This window comes from Rhinolophus sinicus, chromosome 1 (genome assembly GCF_057876585.1).
Source record: "Rhinolophus sinicus isolate RSI-liver-muscle chromosome 1, RSI-T2T, whole genome shotgun sequence".
In the NCBI taxonomy this organism is placed as follows: domain Eukaryota; kingdom Metazoa; phylum Chordata; class Mammalia; order Chiroptera; family Rhinolophidae; genus Rhinolophus; species Rhinolophus sinicus.
In genome coordinates this window covers 214,816,406-214,836,051 of record NC_142501.1, presented here as the reverse complement: position 1 = coordinate 214,836,051, position 19,646 = coordinate 214,816,406, and the positions used below count along the sequence as shown (strand labels likewise).

The 19,646-nt window shown below is 58.8% G+C and overlaps 1 protein-coding gene across 12 annotated transcripts in view; it reads left to right on the top strand.

The window, feature by feature from the left end:
* The first annotated feature begins 4,685 nt into the window (after positions 1-4,685).
* The window catches only part of UVSSA (UV stimulated scaffold protein A), a 33,221-nt gene continuing 18,260 nt past the window's right edge, over positions 4,686-19,646 (top strand). For 7 of the 12 annotated variants that reach the window (XR_012492228.2, XR_012492224.2, XR_012492223.2 and 4 more), the window contains exons 1-8: positions 4,810-5,171; positions 5,672-5,771; positions 6,878-7,208; positions 8,124-8,244; positions 9,005-9,364; positions 10,240-10,352; positions 10,438-10,566; positions 18,644-18,761. Coding sequence is in view for 7 of the 12 variants with exons in the window: in XM_074320094.2 (XP_074176195.1) it covers positions 4,952-5,171; positions 5,672-5,771; positions 6,878-7,208; positions 8,124-8,244; positions 9,005-9,364; positions 10,240-10,352; positions 10,438-10,566; positions 18,644-18,761 (1,492 nt within the window). In the remaining 5 variants the exon portion in view is untranslated. The other 5 variants (XR_012492230.2, XR_012492229.2, XM_074320116.2 and 2 more) reach the window with 3 other exon arrangements.

Genomic DNA, 19,646 nt, shown 5'->3' with positions numbered 1-19,646 from the left:
TGCCCACTGGTGCCACCAGCTCAGCCAGCAAGTCCTGAGGCCCCCGGTGGCGCATGTGCCTGGGTCCCCTTGCACACTGCTGAGCAGCGACCGGTCCCCAGTGCAGCACACGTTGTTTGTCGGTCTGTTCCCGATGGGCACCAGTGTGCTGCCGGGTTCTAGCGGCTAGACGGTGGTGTGCACGTCTTTGTGGACAGCGTTTCCTCTTTCTCGGGTAGTACCGGAAGTGGAATTATGGGTCATACTGCTGCTGTGTGTTTAACCTCACTAGGGCCATCTTGTCCCGAGTGACACTGGCTCACACCCACATCAGCAGGGCCGAGGGTTCCAGCTGCTCCATGCCTTCCTCCTGTCCCCTAGCAATCCAGGTGGGTGCGTGGGCCCCACAGTGGGGCAGCCTTTTTGTCCCTGGCCATTCGAGTGCCTGCCACGTGCTCACTGTCTCATCATATATCTGCCTACTTTTTAAGGGATTATATGCTTTTTCTTGATTTGTAGGAATTCTTTAAATATTCTGGATACAGATCGTTAGTCAGATGTTTTTACACTTTATTGACAGTTCATTTGATCTGCAGATGCTTTCATTTTCTTAAAACTTTATCAAGTTTTTCTTTTATGGTTAATACCTTTTTTGTTTTAGAAATACTTGCCCATCCCAGGGTCACAATGACATCGCCTTGTATCTTCTAGAAGATTTAGTTTTAGCTTTTACTTTTAGGTCTGTAACACATTGTAGGTTACCTTCAGTGTGTGTGAGAGAGAGAAGTCAACGTCATCTGTTGAAAAGATTTTTCTCCCCATTGAATAATATGGCTTCTTTGTAAAAAAAAAAAAAATCCCCTGACTGTACTACTGGGTCTATTTCTGGATGCTCTGTTCTGTGTAACCTCGTAGGGCTGTCCCCACATCAACACCCCGGCTCTCGGCCATTGTAGCTTTACTATATATATATATATATATATATATATATATATATATATATATGTATGTAATATATGAAACATTTACATATATATAAAACATTGAATCTATACATCAGTGTGGGGATGCCTTCGTCTGTTCAGGCGGCCATAACAATGCCATAGACTGGGGTCCTTGATAACAGAAAACTATTTTCTCAGTTCCAGAGGCCAGAAGTCCAAGATCAAAGTGCCAACAGGGCTAGTTCCTGCTGAGGCCCCTCTTCCCGGGAGGGAGAAAGAGAACACTAGCTCTTCCTCTTCTTAGAAGGACACCAATCCTATGGGATCAGGGCCCCACCCTTACAACCTCATTTAAGCTTAGCTACCTCCAAATGCAATCACATGGGGGGGTCAGGGTTTCAACATAAGTTTGGGGACGGGGGCACAACTGAGTCCCTAACAGGGACTTTAAAATCTCGACAGCATGAGTCCTCCCGTCTGTGAGCATGAGCGTGTCTCCATGCCTAGACCCCCTTCACTGCTATCATCTACACTTTGTATTTTTCAGGGTAGTTTGTTTGCACATATTTTGTTAATTTAACCTTAAGTATGTCATGATTTTTAATGCTATTGTAAATGTAATTTTAAAATTCAACTTTCCAATTGTCCCATATGGTAACATATAGACATATCATTGATTTTGTGTATTGATCTTGTATCCAGTGACCTTACTGAACTCGCTGATTAGTTCTAGTTCTTGGTAAATTTTAAAGCACTTTCTATGGACAGACTGCAGATAGAGTCTTGCTTCTCCTACTCTCTCTGCCATCCATCTCCTTCTCTTCCCTTGTAACAGCAGGAGCCTCCAGCGCTGCTCAGTAGACAGGTGAGGGCCATCCTGGTCAGAACGATCTCAGGTGGACCACCACCCTTCACTGTGAAGGATGAATCGCTGCAGGTTTTCGTAGCTTGTTGGTCATCAGGTTGAGGAAGTTCACTTCTTTCCTGAGTTATTATCCTGAATGGATGCTGCACTTTGTCAAATGTGCTTTCTGTTCTTCAGCTAATGAAACTCCCCTATGTTTTTACTGCTTTATTCTGTTGATTTGCAGAATTGCGCCGATTGATTTGAATTGTAAACAAAGCTCTCACCCTGAGACGAGCCCACTGGCACAGCTGTGTCACAGGTCGCATGGCACTGGGTGTGCTCGACTTTGCTAGCGGAGTTCTCCTTGCTGCACTCTATTATTTTTAATGTCTGCAGGACACATAGTGATGTCCCTGTCACCCTGACACTGGGCATCTGCTTCTTCTTGTGTTATTGATCAGTCCAGTGAGAGGCTTATCAATTTTATCGATCCTTTCAAAGACCACCTTTGGGGTCAGGAAGGCCCTGTGGGGTGTGGAAGGCTCTGTTTTCTCTGGGATGGGAGCCCATGAAGCGGTGAAAGGGTAAAGTAATCTGACTTTAGGCTCCAAGGACCCTTGGCGCCTGCAGGTGAATGAACTCCAGGGGCACAGGGCAGAGCTGGGGACTTGCTGAGGGGATGGCGGCAGTGGGGTGCTGGGACGTGCTCATATTCTGAGCACTTTCTGAAAGCGGGGCTGTCTGCATGGAACGGAGGTTGGGTGAGAGGAAGCTGGGTCCGGGGGACTCCAAGATTATTGGCCCGACTGGAAGGAGGGATATCTGCTCATCAGCTGAGATGCTGGCAGTGGGCAGTTCGTTCAGGCGGTGTGATACAGGAGACAGAGAGCCGCGCATGCGTCCGGGAGCCCAGCAGCTGCAGGTGTGGAGACAGCGCGGCCCGAGCGAATGAACGGGTTTGCTGCAAGAGCGAGCCAAATGCAACAGGCTGGGGAGGGAACTCGGACAAAGAGAAGGGCTCCGTGAGGATGGAACAGCATCAGCGTCTGCGTTGCAGGAGAGGTCGCCTGGAGCTGGGCGCACAGCGCTGGTGCAGGCAGCACTAACCCACCTTCCTCTTTTTTATAACAGCTTTATTGAGACGCAATTCACCATAAAAGCCGCCCTTGTACGAGGACGTCTCGGTGTCTCCGTACAGGGAGGTTATGCTACCACTTACCTGTAACTCCAGGTCTCGTCGTCACTCCCCCCCCCCCCCCCCCAAGAACCCCAGGCCATCAGCAGCCACTCCCACCACACCCTCTGCCCAGGAACCGCGCGTGCGCTTTCCGCGTCTATGGATTTGCCTTTCCTGGACATTTCATAGAAGGGAAACCACCATTATCTGGCCTTTTTCTCGGGCTACTTTCACTTCCTGTAACGTTCTCAAGGTTGCCACGTGCGGCGTGTGTCAGTGCTTGGCTCCTGGAGGCTGAAGGACACATTTTGTTCATCCACCACCTGTTGATGGATATTTGGGCTGCTCCCACTTGGGCTACTACGAACAGTGCTGCAGTGGACGTGGGTGTCCACACTTTCGTGTGGGCCCACGTCCGCAGCGCTTTCATCCCATTCCGCCGCCACCCCAGGTCCTAACCACACGCAGTTTGCCCCCCAGCAGGCCTTCCTCAGGAACAGCAGCACAGAGTCTGAAAGGGGTCTTGCTGAGGCGGGTGACAGTGCAGCCTGGGGGCACTACACTGGCCGGGTGGCACGTGGCACACCCAGGGGCTGTGGGGCCCAGTACATAGTGCGAGGGGAGGTAGGGTGGGGGTTCTAAGTGGGGGTGAGGCCACCCACCTCTGAGATGACCGCTTGGGGATTGGGGGGACCTGAGAGGTGAGCGGTGAGCATCTCCCTAGAGCCTGGCTGTGAGTGCTGTGACAGCGACCCCCAGGTCCCCTCTGGGCTGCTGGCCAGGAGCCCTAGTGAGCAGGTCATGGCCAGGCTGAGGTGCCTGGGTGCACATGTCTGGCTGGACCACAGGTCCGGACCTCGGGCTATCATCTGGGCACCCTAGTTCCCAGGCTGCAGGAGGAGGAGCGCAAACTCCCCAAGTTTACACCCCTCGGCCTCCCAGGACTGGGCGCGTGTGGGGTGCGGCGGGGACGCGCCCTGAGAGGCTGGCGGCTCAGCCGGCGGGACCTGGGCAGGGCGTCCTGGGGAAAGATGACGCTCAGGACGGGCGCAGGCCACTGGACTAGGCCGGCTTTTTGACCTGAGGAAGTTGGGCCCGGCAGAGACACCTGCAGCGTGGGTTCAATCAAACCCTGAAGGAAGCGGTGGGGGCGCCTGCGGGGCGTCCGTGCGGGATTCGGGAGGGTGGGGGCTGGCGGCGCCCGCGGAAACCTGCGTGAGAAAGGCCTCGGGACAGACTGCAGCGCCTCCTCCCCAGGCCGCCTCCCGAGCCGCCCCTTTCACTCCGCTGACGCGCATCCTAGGCCCACGCCTACGCCTCAGGTCCCAAGGGAGGAGCCCCCCCAACCCACCCGGGAGGTCCCCACCCTCTCCTGGTTCCTCGGAGAATCGGTGGGCCGCGCGTATGGGCGGAGGCACTGGCGCCCACCTGGCCTGTCCCGGCTGGCCCGTCGCAGGGGCAAGGCCTGGGGACCGCGAGCCTCCTGGCGGGCGCAGCACGGACACCAAGTTTGGAACCCTCGGACCGGCCCCTTTAAGGACTTGCTGCGCCCTCCCGCCTCTTTTTTCGTGCGCTTATCCTAACCCGGAGGTTCCACCTAGCCCCGCCCCCGCCGGGACTGCGTCTGCAACACCACGCAGATCTTGGCCCCGCCCCCGTCTCCAGGGTCGGGGCGAGAGGAGGCGGGGCCTCCGCCGGAATCAGCGGGGCTGAGGTGAAAGTGACCGCGTCGCGCGGGCGGTGCAGTCGTCGGCGCACTGACCTGCGAGCCAATGACTGTAGCGACCTGGGGCACGTGGCAGGAGGCGGGTCCTTCGCCGGAAGGGGCGGGGCGAGGCGGGCGGCCTGGTCGCGCGGTAGGTGTTCTGACTGCACTGCCGGTCAGGGGGCTCGGTGGCAGCAGCCGAGTGGGGAGCGGCGCTGCGGGGGCGGGGGCCGGGGGGCGGGCCCGGTTCCCGGGATGTCCTCTCCGCGGGACACCGCCCCGCTCCTGTTTTCTCCGGGATGCGGTCCCCTCCTTCCCGGGGCCTCCCGTCGCTGCTCCCCAGGACCCGCCGCCCCGGGACACCGCCCCGCTCCTCTCGTTCCTGGGACAGCCCTCCCCCGCCCCCCGCACACCTGCCCGGCCGGGCCCTCCTTCCACCGAGTAAAGCGGAGCCCGGCAGCCACGCCGGCCGTCCCTCCCTCGGAGAACGGCCAGTGCCTTGCCTTCTGCGCCACTGCCGTGAGCTGCCCGGGCTCCTGGCCACCCGGCCTCCGCTAGTCCCTCACCTGGCCTCCAGGTGGCTCCCCAGGCGCAAGTCGGGGCTCAGGAAAGTCAGCCGCGACTCCCACAGAGGCCCAGCCTGGGGGTTTGGAGCGCAGTGTGGGCGGGGGCGGGGAGGGTGCCCTGGCCCCCTCGGGAAAGCTGACTGAGCCAGACAGTAGGGCTTCCCTCAGCGCAGTCACAGCCAAGCACTGATTGCAGGGTTCCCGAGTTCACGGCGGCTTGTTGCCCTTTTCGCAATTACCACCAAAAAGGCCTTGTTGACCCTGCCAGGACCCGCACCTTGAATTGTTAGATCTTGGCGTCCAGGAGGTCATCTGAGGGGCAGGGCACGGAGACCCCAGCCTCCCCGCACCCCCAGGCCCAGCGCGCAGTGGAGCTTAGTAAATGTGTGTTGACAGGATCGAGAACTGGGAAGCCCTAGCTGGTCCTTAGTGGCTTTGGTTACATGTTTCTAGATATGGATCAAAGACTTTCAGAGTTGGTAGAAGACCTCACAACTTCCGGAGAACCCCAGCTGAATCCTGAGAAAATGAAGGAGCTGAAGAAAATCTGCAAGTATGTCTTAAGGGTCAGCATTTCATGGTGTCCGCCTGGCCCAGCGCGTCCGTGACACCCCTAGGACGTTGTGGGGCCTCCCGTGGGGCCAGGCCTTCCACCACCTGTGTATGTCTCAGCCGGCCCCGGTCGGCCCCCACGACCATCTCTCTGCTGGGAAAGAACCCCCAAAGGAGCACACCCAGGACGTTGCCACGGCCCTGCAGTGCTCGGGCAGGTGGTCGTGTTGTGGGGCCCCAGGGTGGGGGTATGCGGTGCTGGGGGAACACGTGAGGACTGGGTGTGCCCACACCCCTGTGTGTGTGATACAGCACATCCCTTGAGTGCACACGTGACTTAAAGATAGTGGACATCTCTTGTTTTACTGTTGGCATATGCGATGGGAAGAAAGTTAGATGTCACAGGGGGGCGGGTTGCCCCTTGGCGCAGCAGGGCCTGTGTTCCACCCAGCCCTTCTGTCTTGCCGCAGACCGGTCAGCTGGGATCTCCTGACAGGCCTCAGACCCTGGAAATAGAACCCAGGGTTTTCCTGTGTTTACAAAACAAGAAACGCAGGCGTTGCTTACTAAGTGATGAATAACTTACGTTTCAGTTACAAGATTTCAGCTCAGGGCAGGTTTCGCTATATGCCCCAGAAAACCCCAAACAGCAGTGCTTACAGGGTGGGGGTGGTGGCATTTCAGCCTTTGCCACAGCTGCTCAGCTGAGGAAAAGAGCCATGGGGACATGAGTGGCCAGGCGTGGCTGTGTCCCAGTAAAACCGTACAGGCACTGACACCGAAATCTCATAATTTTTGTTTGTCATGAAGTATTTTCTCGTGATTTGTGTCAACTATTTAAATTCATATGTCGTGAAGCATTTTCTCGCGATTTGTGTTAACCATTTAAAAATGTAAAAACTGTCCTTGGCTTGTGGGTTTTAAGAAACAGGCAGAGGCCGATTTGGCCGAGGGCAGTGGTTTGTCCACTCTGCTCAGGACGAAGGAGAATGAGGGTTGGGAGAGGGCACAGGTCCCTGCCACTTGTGAATGCAGTCCCCACACAGAGCGTTTAACTTGCTTGTCCTCTGGCGTCGGGCGCTTGGTAAGGACAGCTGGCATCCCCAGGGCTTCAGAGGAGCAGCTGAGCCACGCCTACCGCCTCCTGATGGCCCAGCTGAGCCGGGAGCATGCCGAGATCCGCCTCTCTGCCTTCCAGATCGTGGACGAGCTCTTCACCCGGTCTCACCAGTTCAGGGTACTGGTTGTTTCTGACCTCCAGGAGTTCCTGGAACTCACGCTGGGCACCGACCACAGGCGGCCCCTGCCGCCCCCCAGGGAGGTGGCCCAGAGGCTGAGGCAGGCCGCCACCCGGGCCGTCCAAGGCTGGCATGAGAGGTTCGGCGCAGCCTACAAGAAACTCGCCTTGGGCCACCACTTCTTGAGACACACCCAACAGGTGCGTGGGCCTTGGCATGCTGTCTTATGGGCAGCCTAGGTTGGCACCTTGGCTGCTGGGCCAGGGTTGTGGGTTACCAGCAGGCGGAGGTCTGAGGGCTTCCGAAATGGGAGGGCAGCTTTGGGAGGAAGAGCGTAAACGCACACCTGGGTGTGGGTGGGGCTGAGCCTGTGGGCCTGGTTTCCACGGTGTATAAATGAGACGGAAGTGATACTCCACTTCTGCAATGCAGCCCTTCTGTGTGGCAGGGGTCCCTCCCACCCTGGAGCTTTGTGCTCGCCTGGGTCCGCATGGATGAAGGCTAGCAGGGCCGGCTGCGGCCACCCTCCCCTACTTGTGGCAGCCCAGGCCCTACCTGGTGCTTGTGGCTTGTGGGCGCCAGCTCTCTCCCCACAGATCTGGGGCCCATGCGCAGGTGGTGGTCTCAGGCTCCTGGATCCGCCAGCAGCCTCCCTCCGGTGCTGAAGGGAGTGGACACGCTGCCCTCCCACCCGCACTGTTTTTCATATTGTGGGGAAATGCTGCTGGCTCTGTTCTTTCCAGGGATTAAACATATAGTTCAGTGTCTCCTTGTGTTTTGAACACTGAGCGGAAGAGATCCACAGATCTGGCCGTGTGCTGGTGCGTCTTCTCTGGGGGCCCTGCCGTTTTTTCTCTTTCTAATTTTTATTGGGGAATGTTGGGGAACAGTGTGTTTTTCCAGGACCCATTGGCTCCAAGTCAAGTCGTTGTTTTTCAGTCTAGTTGTGGAGGGCACAGCTCACTGTTCCAGGTGGGGATTGAACCTGCGACCTGGGTGTTATGAGTATCGTGCTCCAAGCACTGAGCAAACCGGCCGCCCTCTGGGGCCCCTTTTGACTCCTGTTTATCTTGTGTTCTTTTCAGTCGGGTCTCACCTTGAGCTCAATCTTTCAGGTGGATTTTCAAGATGTAAATGTGAGGACTCCGGCGGAAAGAAAGCGAGAAGAGGAGAAGCAGAAGCGCTTGGACAGGATCTACCGGGAAAGGGCCGAGCGGGCTGTACGGGAGCTGGAGGGTGAGTTACCAGGACCCTGATGCCGCCGCACCTTCCAGGCCGTACTCCTGGGCTTTAGGGCTTGCCGCGTGGGGAGGGGGTGCAGCAGGTGGGCAGACAACTGGGCAGACACGTACGTTCCCGCCCCCCACCTCCCACCCCCTGCCAGGAACCTCCTGCATTTGGCAGCTGGGTGGGACCCTGCGCCCCCTGGTGGTCATACTGGCCAACAACCTCCCTGTGTCCAGGGGTTGGTGGGGAAGGAGGGAGAAATGAGGTTCCCGCAGCAGGCGGTGGTCTGACCTTGCTCTTGCCAGCCCCTCCCATGAACCCCAACATTTGCTTTCTGACCGCCAGTGTGTGAGGCACATGGGAGGTAGCCAGGTTTAAGGCACTTCCAGGGAGCCCAGGCCGGGGAGAAGACCACAAAGCCGGCCCTGCACCCTGGTGGGGAGCCGTGGTACAGCTGCACTCAGGCTGGGGGCTGGAGCATGGCTTGTGTCCTCATGGCTCTCACCTTTCCATTCCTTCTGGAAGTTCTGCCTGTGTCACCCAGAACATGGGAGGACAGCTGCAGCACTGAGCTGGACGGTTTCTGCAGCAGTTGGGGCTTCTGCTGACCCTCCCAGCCAGGGTGCTGGTCTCTGCCTGAGGGGAGAGGCTGGTGTGCAGGCTGCCCGCTTGCTGCAGGGACAGGCCTCCCTTGGACAGAGGGCTCTGCCCTGGCGCGGGTGCTGCTGTCCTAGGACGTGACCACCAAGCAGCGTGTTGGTCTTTGCAGAAATGTCCGAAGAAATCCGGGGCTGCCTCGTGGAGGTGGAGAGCTGCTTCCAGCTCCTGGTGCCCTTTGACTTGGGGCCGAGCCTGGGGCCCGGCTCACCCACTGTGGCCTCTGGTGCATCTGAGGAGGGTGCCCCTTACCGAGCTGGTGTCCCCGACCTTGAGGATGAGGAGCAGCCATGCTGCAGCAAGGCCCTGCCTGCCTCTGCATGGCGTCCGGCAGCCATTGATGGGGAGGGGCTGTCCCAGGCCGCCCCAGGGAGCCCCTCCGAAGAGGACGAGGACAGCGACCAGGAAGAGTTTGTGCGCTGCCATGGGCTGGGCTCCCATAAGTACACACTGGACGTGGCGCTCTCCTCAGGTAACGGGGCTGCCGGCCGCTGCTCTGCGCCTGTCCCCCGCTCTTTACACTGGTTGGGGCTCCCCAGGCTGCCCCCCGCACCAGGCCTCCTGGGCCACTTCTGAGGGCTCAGACTTCCTGGGGTTTTGAGTGGGGAGGGACCCCCAAGGTTGGGGTGAGGGGTTACTTGAGGCTGTGGATCCCACGGCCCTCGTGATGTGCAGGCGGGTGGCAAGGGTGGGCTTGGAGGAGCTGCAGGCGTGCTCCCCAGTCCATTGGGGTCAGAAGGTGGCCGTCGGGTCAGCAAGGCCCTCTCCTTCCTGGGAGAAAAGTGAGAGGGAGAAACAGCTGCTCGCGTGTCTGTAACGATGCAGATAGTGAGATGCAGAGCCCCACATGGCCCCGCTTTCTAGCTGTGAGATGTCACCCCATGTGGCCCGGCTCTCAACAGGCGCCCTGACCTCCGTGTTAGGTGTGGGTGGGGTTGGGTATGTTCTTGGTGGGGGGAACAGCAGGCTCTGTAGCTGCAGGAAGACCTGGCCACCCCCAGCCACCGTGAGCCCTGGGAGCCCCAAGGAGCTGCCTGCCATTTGGCGTGGGGCCAGGAGCCCGCGGTGCAGGAGGTGGAGTGCCTGGCATGGTGGGGCAGAGGGAAGACCCGGGGCCTCCGTCTTGGGGGCAGGAGTTCTGGGGCCACTGCGGGCTCGTGGACAGCCGGGGTCTGTGTCGGTGAGACCCGTGGAGGGAGGTTGGGGTCAGGCTGAAGCGGTCTTTGCCAAAATCACGAAGTGGCAAATTTCTGTAGGTTTGGGGTCACGGGTGGCATAGGGCAGCGATGGCTGGAAGGGGAAGGCGACCTGCCCTGGGCCCCTGGTGACCCGTGTGCCTTGTTGCAGACAGCCTGAGGGTGCGGGAGGACGAGGACAACTGTGCCGTCGTCCAGTCAGCCCGGGACGCGCTGAAGCTCATCCAGAACAAGTATCTGCCGGCCGTGTGCGCCTGGGTCCAGGTGAGCAACTGCCCGTCAGGCCCGCAGGTGGGCATGCTGGGCATGGGGGTGCCCGGCCTGCACTGTGACACGCCCCTCGTGGCAGCTGTTCACCCGCGCAGGGCTGCACGGCGGGCACTTAGAAGCCACCATCAACCTGAAGGCAGAGCTGGAAAGCGCCCTGAAGAGATGTGGGGAGCTGGGCATCGAGCCCGAGGGCGCACGCAGGCAGGAGGTGAGTGCGGTGGCCCCAGTCCGAGCTCAGCCCTCTCAGCAGGACCCACTGGGCTCCAGAATGTTCCTGTTCCTTCCTCACTCAGCCCTGGCCATCCCTGCAGATGGAGGGTCTGGGACAGGGTCCAGGAGGGAGGGCGTGGGGGTTCCTGGTTAGACAGGGGGCCCCTGGGTCATGCAGGAGGCGGCAGCCATGGGTCTGGCTGAGGCCCCACTGCACCTGGCACGTCTGAGCATTGCGTGCAGCCTCCCATGAGCTCCGCACCAACTCCAGGCCTCGGGTCTCGTCCCCTCGTCCACATCGTAGCCAAGGATGTGGGAGCCAGTGTGCCTGCAGGGCACAGGGATAGGACGTCTCCCTCAAGGCTTATGCAGAGGGCAGTGCCCCCACCGGGGGAGGTGGGCACCTCAGCCGTCCCGAGCAGGCTGAGGAGCTCCCAGGTGGCTGAGCGGCGTGAATGTGGGGACCGGTGCCACTTGGGGAGGACACTCTAGGCAGCGTCTGCTGGGCATGTGACACCCACAGGCCTTGTAGGTTGTGCTTCTCGAGGGAGGAGCTGGTTCTGAGTGCTAGTCCCTTAGCAGGGCAGGCCTGAGGGGGCACTTGGTGATGGCGTGAGAGTGAAGCCCACCACTCCCAGGGCACCAGGCACCAAGCAGCGACTTCGAGCCTCAGAGATGTGGCCCCCGGCCCCTCCGTCCGGCCTGCATCCTGACCTAGCCCTTAATGCCAAAAGGGCCTGGGAGCTGGGTCCTCCCAGGGGTCCGTTGGCATTACCAACCAGGAGGGGACCTCCGGGGCTGGATGCAGTCCTAGTCCGTTTCTGGTGACACCAGAGTGTGTCCCTCCCCCGGGCCCTGGGCCCCGGGCCGCAGCTTCCCATCCCTGGGGACCCTGCAGAGCAGGGGGCTGTGTGAATTAGGGGGTGGAAAGAACACTTCCTTGCCGAGGAGAGGATCAAGTTCGAAGCCACTGAGACCGAGAAGGAGAGTGGCTGACCCCTCGGTCTTGACGCCCACCAGCAGGTGAGCTGAGCAGTGCCCCGCTGCCTGCTGTGGGCGCCTGTGCACCCCCTGGGGACCGGCAGAGGGCGATCTTGTCCTCGGAAACCTGGCGACGTTTGCTGCTGTGGCCACATTTCCACAGGCTCGTTAAGGCCTGACAGCTGTGCTCCAGGGTGTAACTCAACCACGAAATAAGTCAGCTCTGTGAACTCTGACCAAGATACTGCTTTCTCAGTGGAAAGAGGTCTTTCTGGTCACGGGAGGGTGGTGATTGATCTGGTCAGTGTGTCCTAGCGCATGGGGGGAGTTTATCTCTCATTATCTCTCAGTTTCAGCAGACACGGGGTCATGGGCTAGACGGCTGGGCCTGAGCACGGTGGGTGTGGGCACTCGGGCGTCTTCCCTGCACCGAAGTCCACCTCCCCGTGGCTGTGTCTATGAGCTGGCTGTTGGCTCTGGCTTGAGTGTCACTGCATCACTGGAAGCTGCACCTGGCAGCCAGGAGGCACAAGGCACCCGAAGCCCCGCTGGGTGCGGGTGGGTGACAACCAGGATGTGTCCTCTTTTGAGCGCATGGCTGCCCAGAGACAGAAGGGGCTCAGGCTTTCTGTGGAGGGGGGCCCACCCTGGGTTCCGTGTCTAGGCCTGGTCACCTCGGGGTGGCACCTGTCTGTGCTTTGGCGGCTGCTCCCCCACATAGACCTGGGGCCCCTGTCAGCCTCTTGGCCACCTCCGAGCTCACGTGGGACTGGGACCTTCACTAGTAGAAACGCGCACTCGCCCCCGCCCCAGCATCTGTGGGACGACACACAGGCTTCCTGTACACTGCTGCAGGACGCATGCAGTGTTCAGGGCTGGGCTCTCAGTGGCGGCGGCGGGCTTGGTGGGGGGGGTTCAGGAGATGCACTGTCCATTCTGAAGGCTGGAGGGACTGGCCAGCTTGACTGGCTGACCTGGGGGCCGTATCTGTCCATTGCCATGGGGACGACAGGGTAAACCGAGGCAGGCACCGAGGCGTGCCCTCCCTGCTCTGGGCAGTGGAGGGCCCCTCGCCCCCTCTGGCCACGCTGTCTGATAGGTGCAGGGAGGGCAGGCCGGGAGCTGATGGGTGCCTGATACTGGTGGGCGGAGCCGCTGCAGGGCCGAGGCTTCAGAGGGAAGCGCGTCTCCGCCTCTGTCAGCCGACGGACACTTTGCAGACGCTGCTCCGAAATCCTTGGAGACTCTGCTCGTTCAGCGCTGGGCTGTAGATGAAGCGATTGGGGCTGCCTGGCTGAGTGGCAGTGCCCCGCTCTGGCAAGGCCCGCTTCCCAGAATAGACGCGCTGCCGCCGTATCTGCACATCTGCTCCCGCTCTGCGCAGGGCGGCCGGCCGCCAGCCATTGAGCGGCATGGTGACTGGAAAGTAGGAAGGAGTTGTTGTCCCCACGTCCACATAAATGCTGGGGTGAGTCCTGGCCACGGTGTCCTGAGTGCACGGAGGACAGGTTGAGCCAGACGCTGGCTCTGAGAGCTTCTCACGAACGTGTGCCTGAGACCCACGCAGACCAGGAGCTCCGGGTACCAAGGCAGAGCAAGAGGTGCGGGTGTGGGGTGCGGGAGCTGGCCTCTGAGGCTCCACTAGGCGCCGTGACTTTTATTTCCTGTTTCTGCCCCTGTTGCCAGTGGTGTCTTCGTTTTCCTCTTGACGTAGATGCCTGTCTTTAAAAAATATTTAAGCCGGTTTAAGTAGGTTTAACTGTTTGTTTTATAGAGTGTCTCTGTCTCGGTTCCGTCTGGAAGCCGGCTGGGATAAATCTTAAACAGATCAATACTGAGCGTCATTGGGTAGATTTAGTTCTAGCCTTGCCGTTCTCAGTGACGGGTGATAGTCCCCAGCTGCTACATCCGTTACACTGATAAAAATCCTTTGGAAACTTCCAAATTGCCTGCCATTTAATTAGGTAGCTAAGATCACCAATTATTTTGTGTTGTGTAATTAAGAAAATAATAATTTCCCACCAACCACTAAGTCAGAAAAAAACCACCTTAAGCATCAGCCTGTCTAATCCGTCCGCGTCATGGGGTTGTAGGTGTTGGGGACGTGCTGAAACGTCTGAAGCGCCACAGCTGCCATAGTCCTCTCCCGTCCACGGTCCGGTGCGGCAGTCACGTGGTCTTAACTGTGACCCCTCCCCACTCACCCACCCCACCCTACCTGAGCTTTTCTGAATGTGTGGGGCACCTGCTGCCGCCCCTCCCTTGGGGGCCACCGTGCGAGGAGGCCATGGCTGCTCTGTGCTGGAGTGTGAGTGCTGGCTTCTTGTAGGCGAAAGGGCAGAGCCGGAGACCCAAGGAATGAAATGTTGGATGCGTCAGGCACCCCTGGAGGCAGGGAAACTAAATCAGCAGCATGGGGACCTTGTACTCGGCAGGGCCAGTAAACAACCTTCCCGGGGACGCTGCCCCTCCATCACACTGAAGGCCACACCACTGCTGCATCGTGGGGCCGAGAGCAGGGGAGGGGTCTGCACGCCGATCTCGCGAGGCCTGGCAGAGCATCTCAGCCCCGGCCTCTCTCTGCCCTGCTGTGCAAACACCTGCCTCACCAGGCCTCACCAACAGCCCTGCTCTCTGAACCCCTGCACGTGTCATCCCTCTAATTCCAAAAGCAGCCCCATGAGTGGGTTAGGCTATGACTCCCCATTTTACAGGTGAGGAGACTGAGTCTGGGGGCAGTTGTGTGAGCTCTGGCCTCCTCCCAAGGCCAATTCACCCAAGGAGGGTGCCACCCGCAGCAACATGGCTGGAGTCCTACCTCCCGAGCACCCAGGAGGCTGGGCAGGGCTGGAGAGCATGTGGGCACCATCAGCCTGAGCTTCCTGTCCAGGCTTGGAGCGGCCGCTGCTCCAGCCAAGGAGCACTTGTGCTCCATCGGGGTGTGATAACAGCCTCCGAGGAGTGCAGGGAGCCCAGGTGAGGACGTGGTTACCCCTCAGCACACGCTCCGTGTGGTCACCAGGAGGAGAGGGCCGTCCATCTGGACTGCAGCACAGACTCTGACGCCCGGCCTGCGTCTCTGGCGTCTGCCTTGGGTTGATGGACGTGCCCTTACCTGTCTGCCCGGCTGCCTGCCCAGACCCAGCAGAGCTCCAGACCGCAGCCTCCCCCTGGAAGTGGACCTGCAAGTGTCCCCTTGACCTGTGGTGGCGGCGCCTTCCCCCACCCCCAGCAGACCGACGGGAGCACTGGAGTGGCTCCGATGTGAGGCCTGTTCAGAGCTTCAGTCCTTCGCTAATTCAGTCAGACGAGAGCTGGAGGTGACAGCCTGTCGAGAGCAGGGCGGCTTGTGTGGCCGTAGTCTCAGGTTTTTCGTCAGGAGTTTCAGGAGGGGATGTCATGCTCTAGGGCTCGGCGGCACCCTGGCAGGCGGTGCTTGGCCTACAAGGCTTGCCCTGCCTTGCCCAAGGGGCCGCATGCTGGCTGTGGTCAGCCCACGCCTCACCATCGTCCTCTGCCCTCTGCCGTCCCAGCAGCTAGAGATGCACATGAGATACTGGCAGGCTGGGCAATTTGCAGGGCCTTCAGGGAGGGCATTAGCATATAAATAGCAGCCACGATGACGACCATCACAGCTGAGCACGTTTAATTTTTAGTTTATAAGACAGAATGGGGTTTTAAATGCATAGCCATCAAGCGCTGGGAGACAAATGCAGGTGGGAGCTCACTTGTCTGACGAGGGCCTTACATCATTTTTTTTTAAAAGGGAAACACACATAAACTGAACAAAAGTGATTTCTTGGATGAAAAGTAATTGAGATTGTGCACCAAGTTAATTAGATCGTACAAAATTTATTTAATGGTCCCAGCTGTATCTTGGGCACGTGGTGGCAGGCATGTTGCTCCCGGGCGAGGTCGCTCTGCCTGTCCCTTCTCAAATAATTAGTGCCTCGCTGCCCTACTTCTGTAAACTGATTGCGTTGTATATTTTGGCCGCTTTATTGCTTGTTTAATTATGATCACGGAGGCTCATTTTTCTAAATCCTTTTAACTGTGGGTGAGAATCAGGTTGTATAAAACCAGCAGAAGGCTGAGGCCACCCTCTGTGCCTCCCTGGGCCATGGGCGGTCTGCAGTCCAGAGGCCTGGATGCTCCCAAAGCCTCCATAAAGCAGAGGAGGTGTCCGATTGGCTGCAGGGCGCTGACCACCTGCCCAGGCCGTCACCTGTTCGTGGAGGTGGGCCCATGCCCCAGGAAGGGTGGCCTGGTGCGATCTCGTGTCCCCCAGACGAGGGACCGGGTCTGGTTTCATCGCCATCAGAAAACTCTGAGGCCAGCAAAGTGCTCTTGAGACCAGTTTACGAGTCGGACACATTTTGAAGATGGCCCACCTCCAGCTGGTGCCCCCAGGATGTGACCTCGGGTGTCCCTGCACCCCTGCTCTGCCCCCTCCCTCCCCAGTGCCTCCCCCGCCTGGCTCCTTGCTGACTGCTGACCCCATCTGTGACCTTTGACCTCAAGGGGAAGTCGCCATCACTGGTACCTGGAACCGCAGGACAGGCCCCTGGGCAGCGTAGGAGCCTGTCTCCCAACCACGCTGCATTTCTGATGTTTCGCCTGGCAGGTGGTGGTGCTTTTCTCTGAACTGGCACTGAATGCGAGGCCCATGAGCAGGTCACACAGCTGTCACAGCTCCATGACGCGGAGCTTTCTCTGCCTATGGATGTCCGCTGTCACAGCCCTTCCCTGATGTACAGTCCGCCTGGAGCCGGACGCAGGTCACTGTGCTCTGGGATCTGATGTGGCAGTGGGAGCGCTCGAGCCTGAGTTCAGTGTCGGTGCTGCAGTGAGTGGGTACCCAGGGGCCATGCAGTCCCCGTGCACAGGTCGGGGTGCCCTGGTCTGCGGGAGAGCCCCGGTCCTTGGCAGCAGCTCTGGCTGGATGCCTGTCCGTGGGACCTTAAAGAGGGCGCTCCTACAGGCTCGGGGGGCCCCTCCGCTGGCATTTACAGAGGACGTGTGTGTCCCGGACATGGGCGCTACCCGGCCGGCTTTGCCTGTGCTGATTTAAGAACAAAGGAGCCTAGGGCTCCATGTTTAATCACAGGAGTAAACACAGTTGGGAAGAAAGAAAGCATAATTCCTAATAGTTAGCTAAGCTGCTAAATATTTTTTAGGAAATGAAAATTTAATAAAAGTCCCCTGTGAAATTCAGTGGTGGGAGCAATAAGCATAATACTTTATGAAAATGACCCCCATATTTAAACTCTGGCACTGTGTGTTATGCATTGTAGCCCCAGTCCACATCTACCTTTTAGAAAATTAAAACACATAAATTCTGTTTAGTGTTTGATACGCACTGCACAGGCCGGGAACCATAATGCCCTAAAACCTTGGGCTGCTTTCCACCTTTCATAAATTCCTGGGTAGATTCTATACAAAAATAATTTTCAGGTCCGTGGCTCATTGTTATTCAAACGTGATTGATTGTCGTCATTTGCTCAGCCCGGGAGTTAAGTGCCCCTGTCATTTCCAAAGAGTATAATTGGGACGTTTCACAGGTCAGCGGTGGAGACAGGCTTCCCTTTTGATCAGTGTTAGACTGATAACAAAAATTACAGTTTCCAGTGATTAATGTCCCCTGCGCCTTCGGATGCAAGGCGGTGGGTTGTACCTAAACAGAGCATTAGCATCTGATTGTGCCTCTGGCTGTGGGCTCCTCCCACAGGTACCTCCTGATGCCGTCTTGGTGCCCTGGACGCAGGGGCCGTGGGACTGCTTCCCGGCGATGGGCAGCTCAGGGCTGCCGTTGGCCTGGTGGCCGGGCTGGTGTGGCATGAACATGTGGCCGCCCGCCGTGTGGTCAGCGGGCTGGGCCTCGGGGGCATTGTGTCCCTCTGGGGCATCACTGTCGAGGATGATTTCAGAAGCGAGGGCCTGTGTCAGATGGTTATGTTTTCAGAGTTTACCTGTGTGACAGCGTTAAACCATGCCCCAAGGCCGGTATTTGTGTGACAGGATCTCCCAGACCTTTCCTTCTGTGGCCTGCAATTGGCCGTGGCAGCAATGCGGGCATTGCCATTTTGGGAGCAGCACCCTCTCTTGGCCTGAGGGCTGGAGGCAAGAAACAGCGCCCTGGTTGGGCTGAGCCAGCCCCCTGGGTGTTCCATGGTGGTGTTGGCAGTGGGCAGGGGGCTTTGGGATGCCTTCCCGCCATGACTGTCTCAGGAAGGACAGGTGCCCTGGGTGTGTGGGTGTCACTGAGAACATGGGATGAGGGTGAGGTGAAGGCTGAGCCGACCCTGGAGGGTTTTCTGAGCAGGGCACCCAATGGCCGCAGTGTGTGCGTGGCCGTCGGTCATCCAGTAGGGAAGCCCCCCTCCTGTGGAGCCTTGCCTCTTGAGATGAGTCCTCTGCATGTGGAGGCCCTGCTGCTCCCACTCAGCCGGGTGCTGCCCAGGAGGGGGCGGGGGGCAGAGGGCGGAGGTGCCCCAGCCCTTCTGGTGGCTCTGGACTGACCCCCACCTGCACTGCAGCTTCAGTGACCCCATCACACTCACCTGGACGAGGGAGGTTGCCTCGTCCACAGGAAATTGGTGGCTTTTTAACATCACTGTTAGGGACAGAATATTCCAGAAGTGCTGTGATCACATTGGCACCACTGGAGGCCCGAGTGGGGAGCTGGCCCAAGAGCAGGGATGGTGCTAAAGCTGGATGGGGCCTGCGTCTCAGCCTGGAAGGGAGGGGCTGTCACCTCACCGGTACCCAAGGGCCTTGCCTCTGGAGGGGTGAAATGTACCATGTCATCTGCTCTGGGAGACTTTGAAGTGGTGCCTGTCCCACACATTTTGGAGGCCACTGGGCAGCTGGGCAGGTCCACCCATCCCATGGACGCAGAGGGAGGGCGTTGCAGAGCTGCGTGACGTGGGGGACCAACAGGACAGGTGCGGAGGCCATTCAGTGTGTCCAGCCCCGCTGACGCTTGACTCCCCACCCCCCCGCCTGCACAGAGAGCTCCACAGAGGGGTCAGGGACCCCTGGGCCTCAGCCTAATGTCTCTATCCACATACAGATCTGGGGGGGTGTCTCCACAGACAGCAGCCCTGGGCGACCCGGACGAGGACGATGAGGAGGACGACGAGGGCTTTGTGGAGGTTCCGGAGAAGGAGGGGTATGAGGCCTGCGTCCCCGACCACCTGTGGCCCAAGGACGGTGAGTGGCGGGTGGGGGCGCTCAGGACACTGCCCTCGCCTGTGACCTCACAGCCAGAGTCAGTCGTGTGATGCTCTTCCTGTGCCCTGGGTGCTCTCTGCCAGGCCCCCAAGGCCCGCCCTGCGTGGACTCTCGTCATCCCCGGCTGGGCAGGCCCTGCTTCCCCTTCCTGTGAGCACTACCAGACCGCCCACACACAGCAGGACCTCGGAGGGCCCCCAGCTTGGCACACAGGCCTGCGCTGACCTCCCCACTGTGGCGAGGGGCAGCCTCGCTGGGGAACTAAAGGTCTCAGCCCGCGGGAGTCGTTGTGGGGTGGGACAGATGCTCCCCGAGCAGACAGACGCAGGAGTCCTGCCCTCAGGAGGGACCTAGTGGGCCTGCCGTGTGGGTGGGAGGGAGGCAGCCTCTGCCTTGGTGTGGGGCGGCCGCGCATGTTCTCCAGGCTCCCTTGCTCCCCAGTCCCCATGTCTCGAGCGTGTCATAAGGCAGCGTCCGTCCCTGTGGTTTATGGAGTCACAGACCCGCGTCTGGCCCAGATCACTATTACTTTGACAGGGAGTGACGTCAGCTTCCGGAAGTGCAAACCCACTTGCCTCAGGTCTTTCCTGTCTGGAAGTTTCTTTTTTCAAAAAAATCCTCTAAAAACCACACCACTTGCACCCCAGGATTGTGGCTCTCCAGGGAAAAGGAGTGTGGGCCCACGTTAGGGCTGCCTCTGACTCACCCTGGCCACAAAGGACATCGAACATCCAGAGGAAGCAACAAAAACAAGACCTACGGCTTTTGTGGTGAAACAGACAAGTCGATTTGAATGGGAGTGTGTAGGATGAAATGTAAATTTGTTAAAAGAATTTAGACAGTTAGACAACTAGAGTGTGAAGA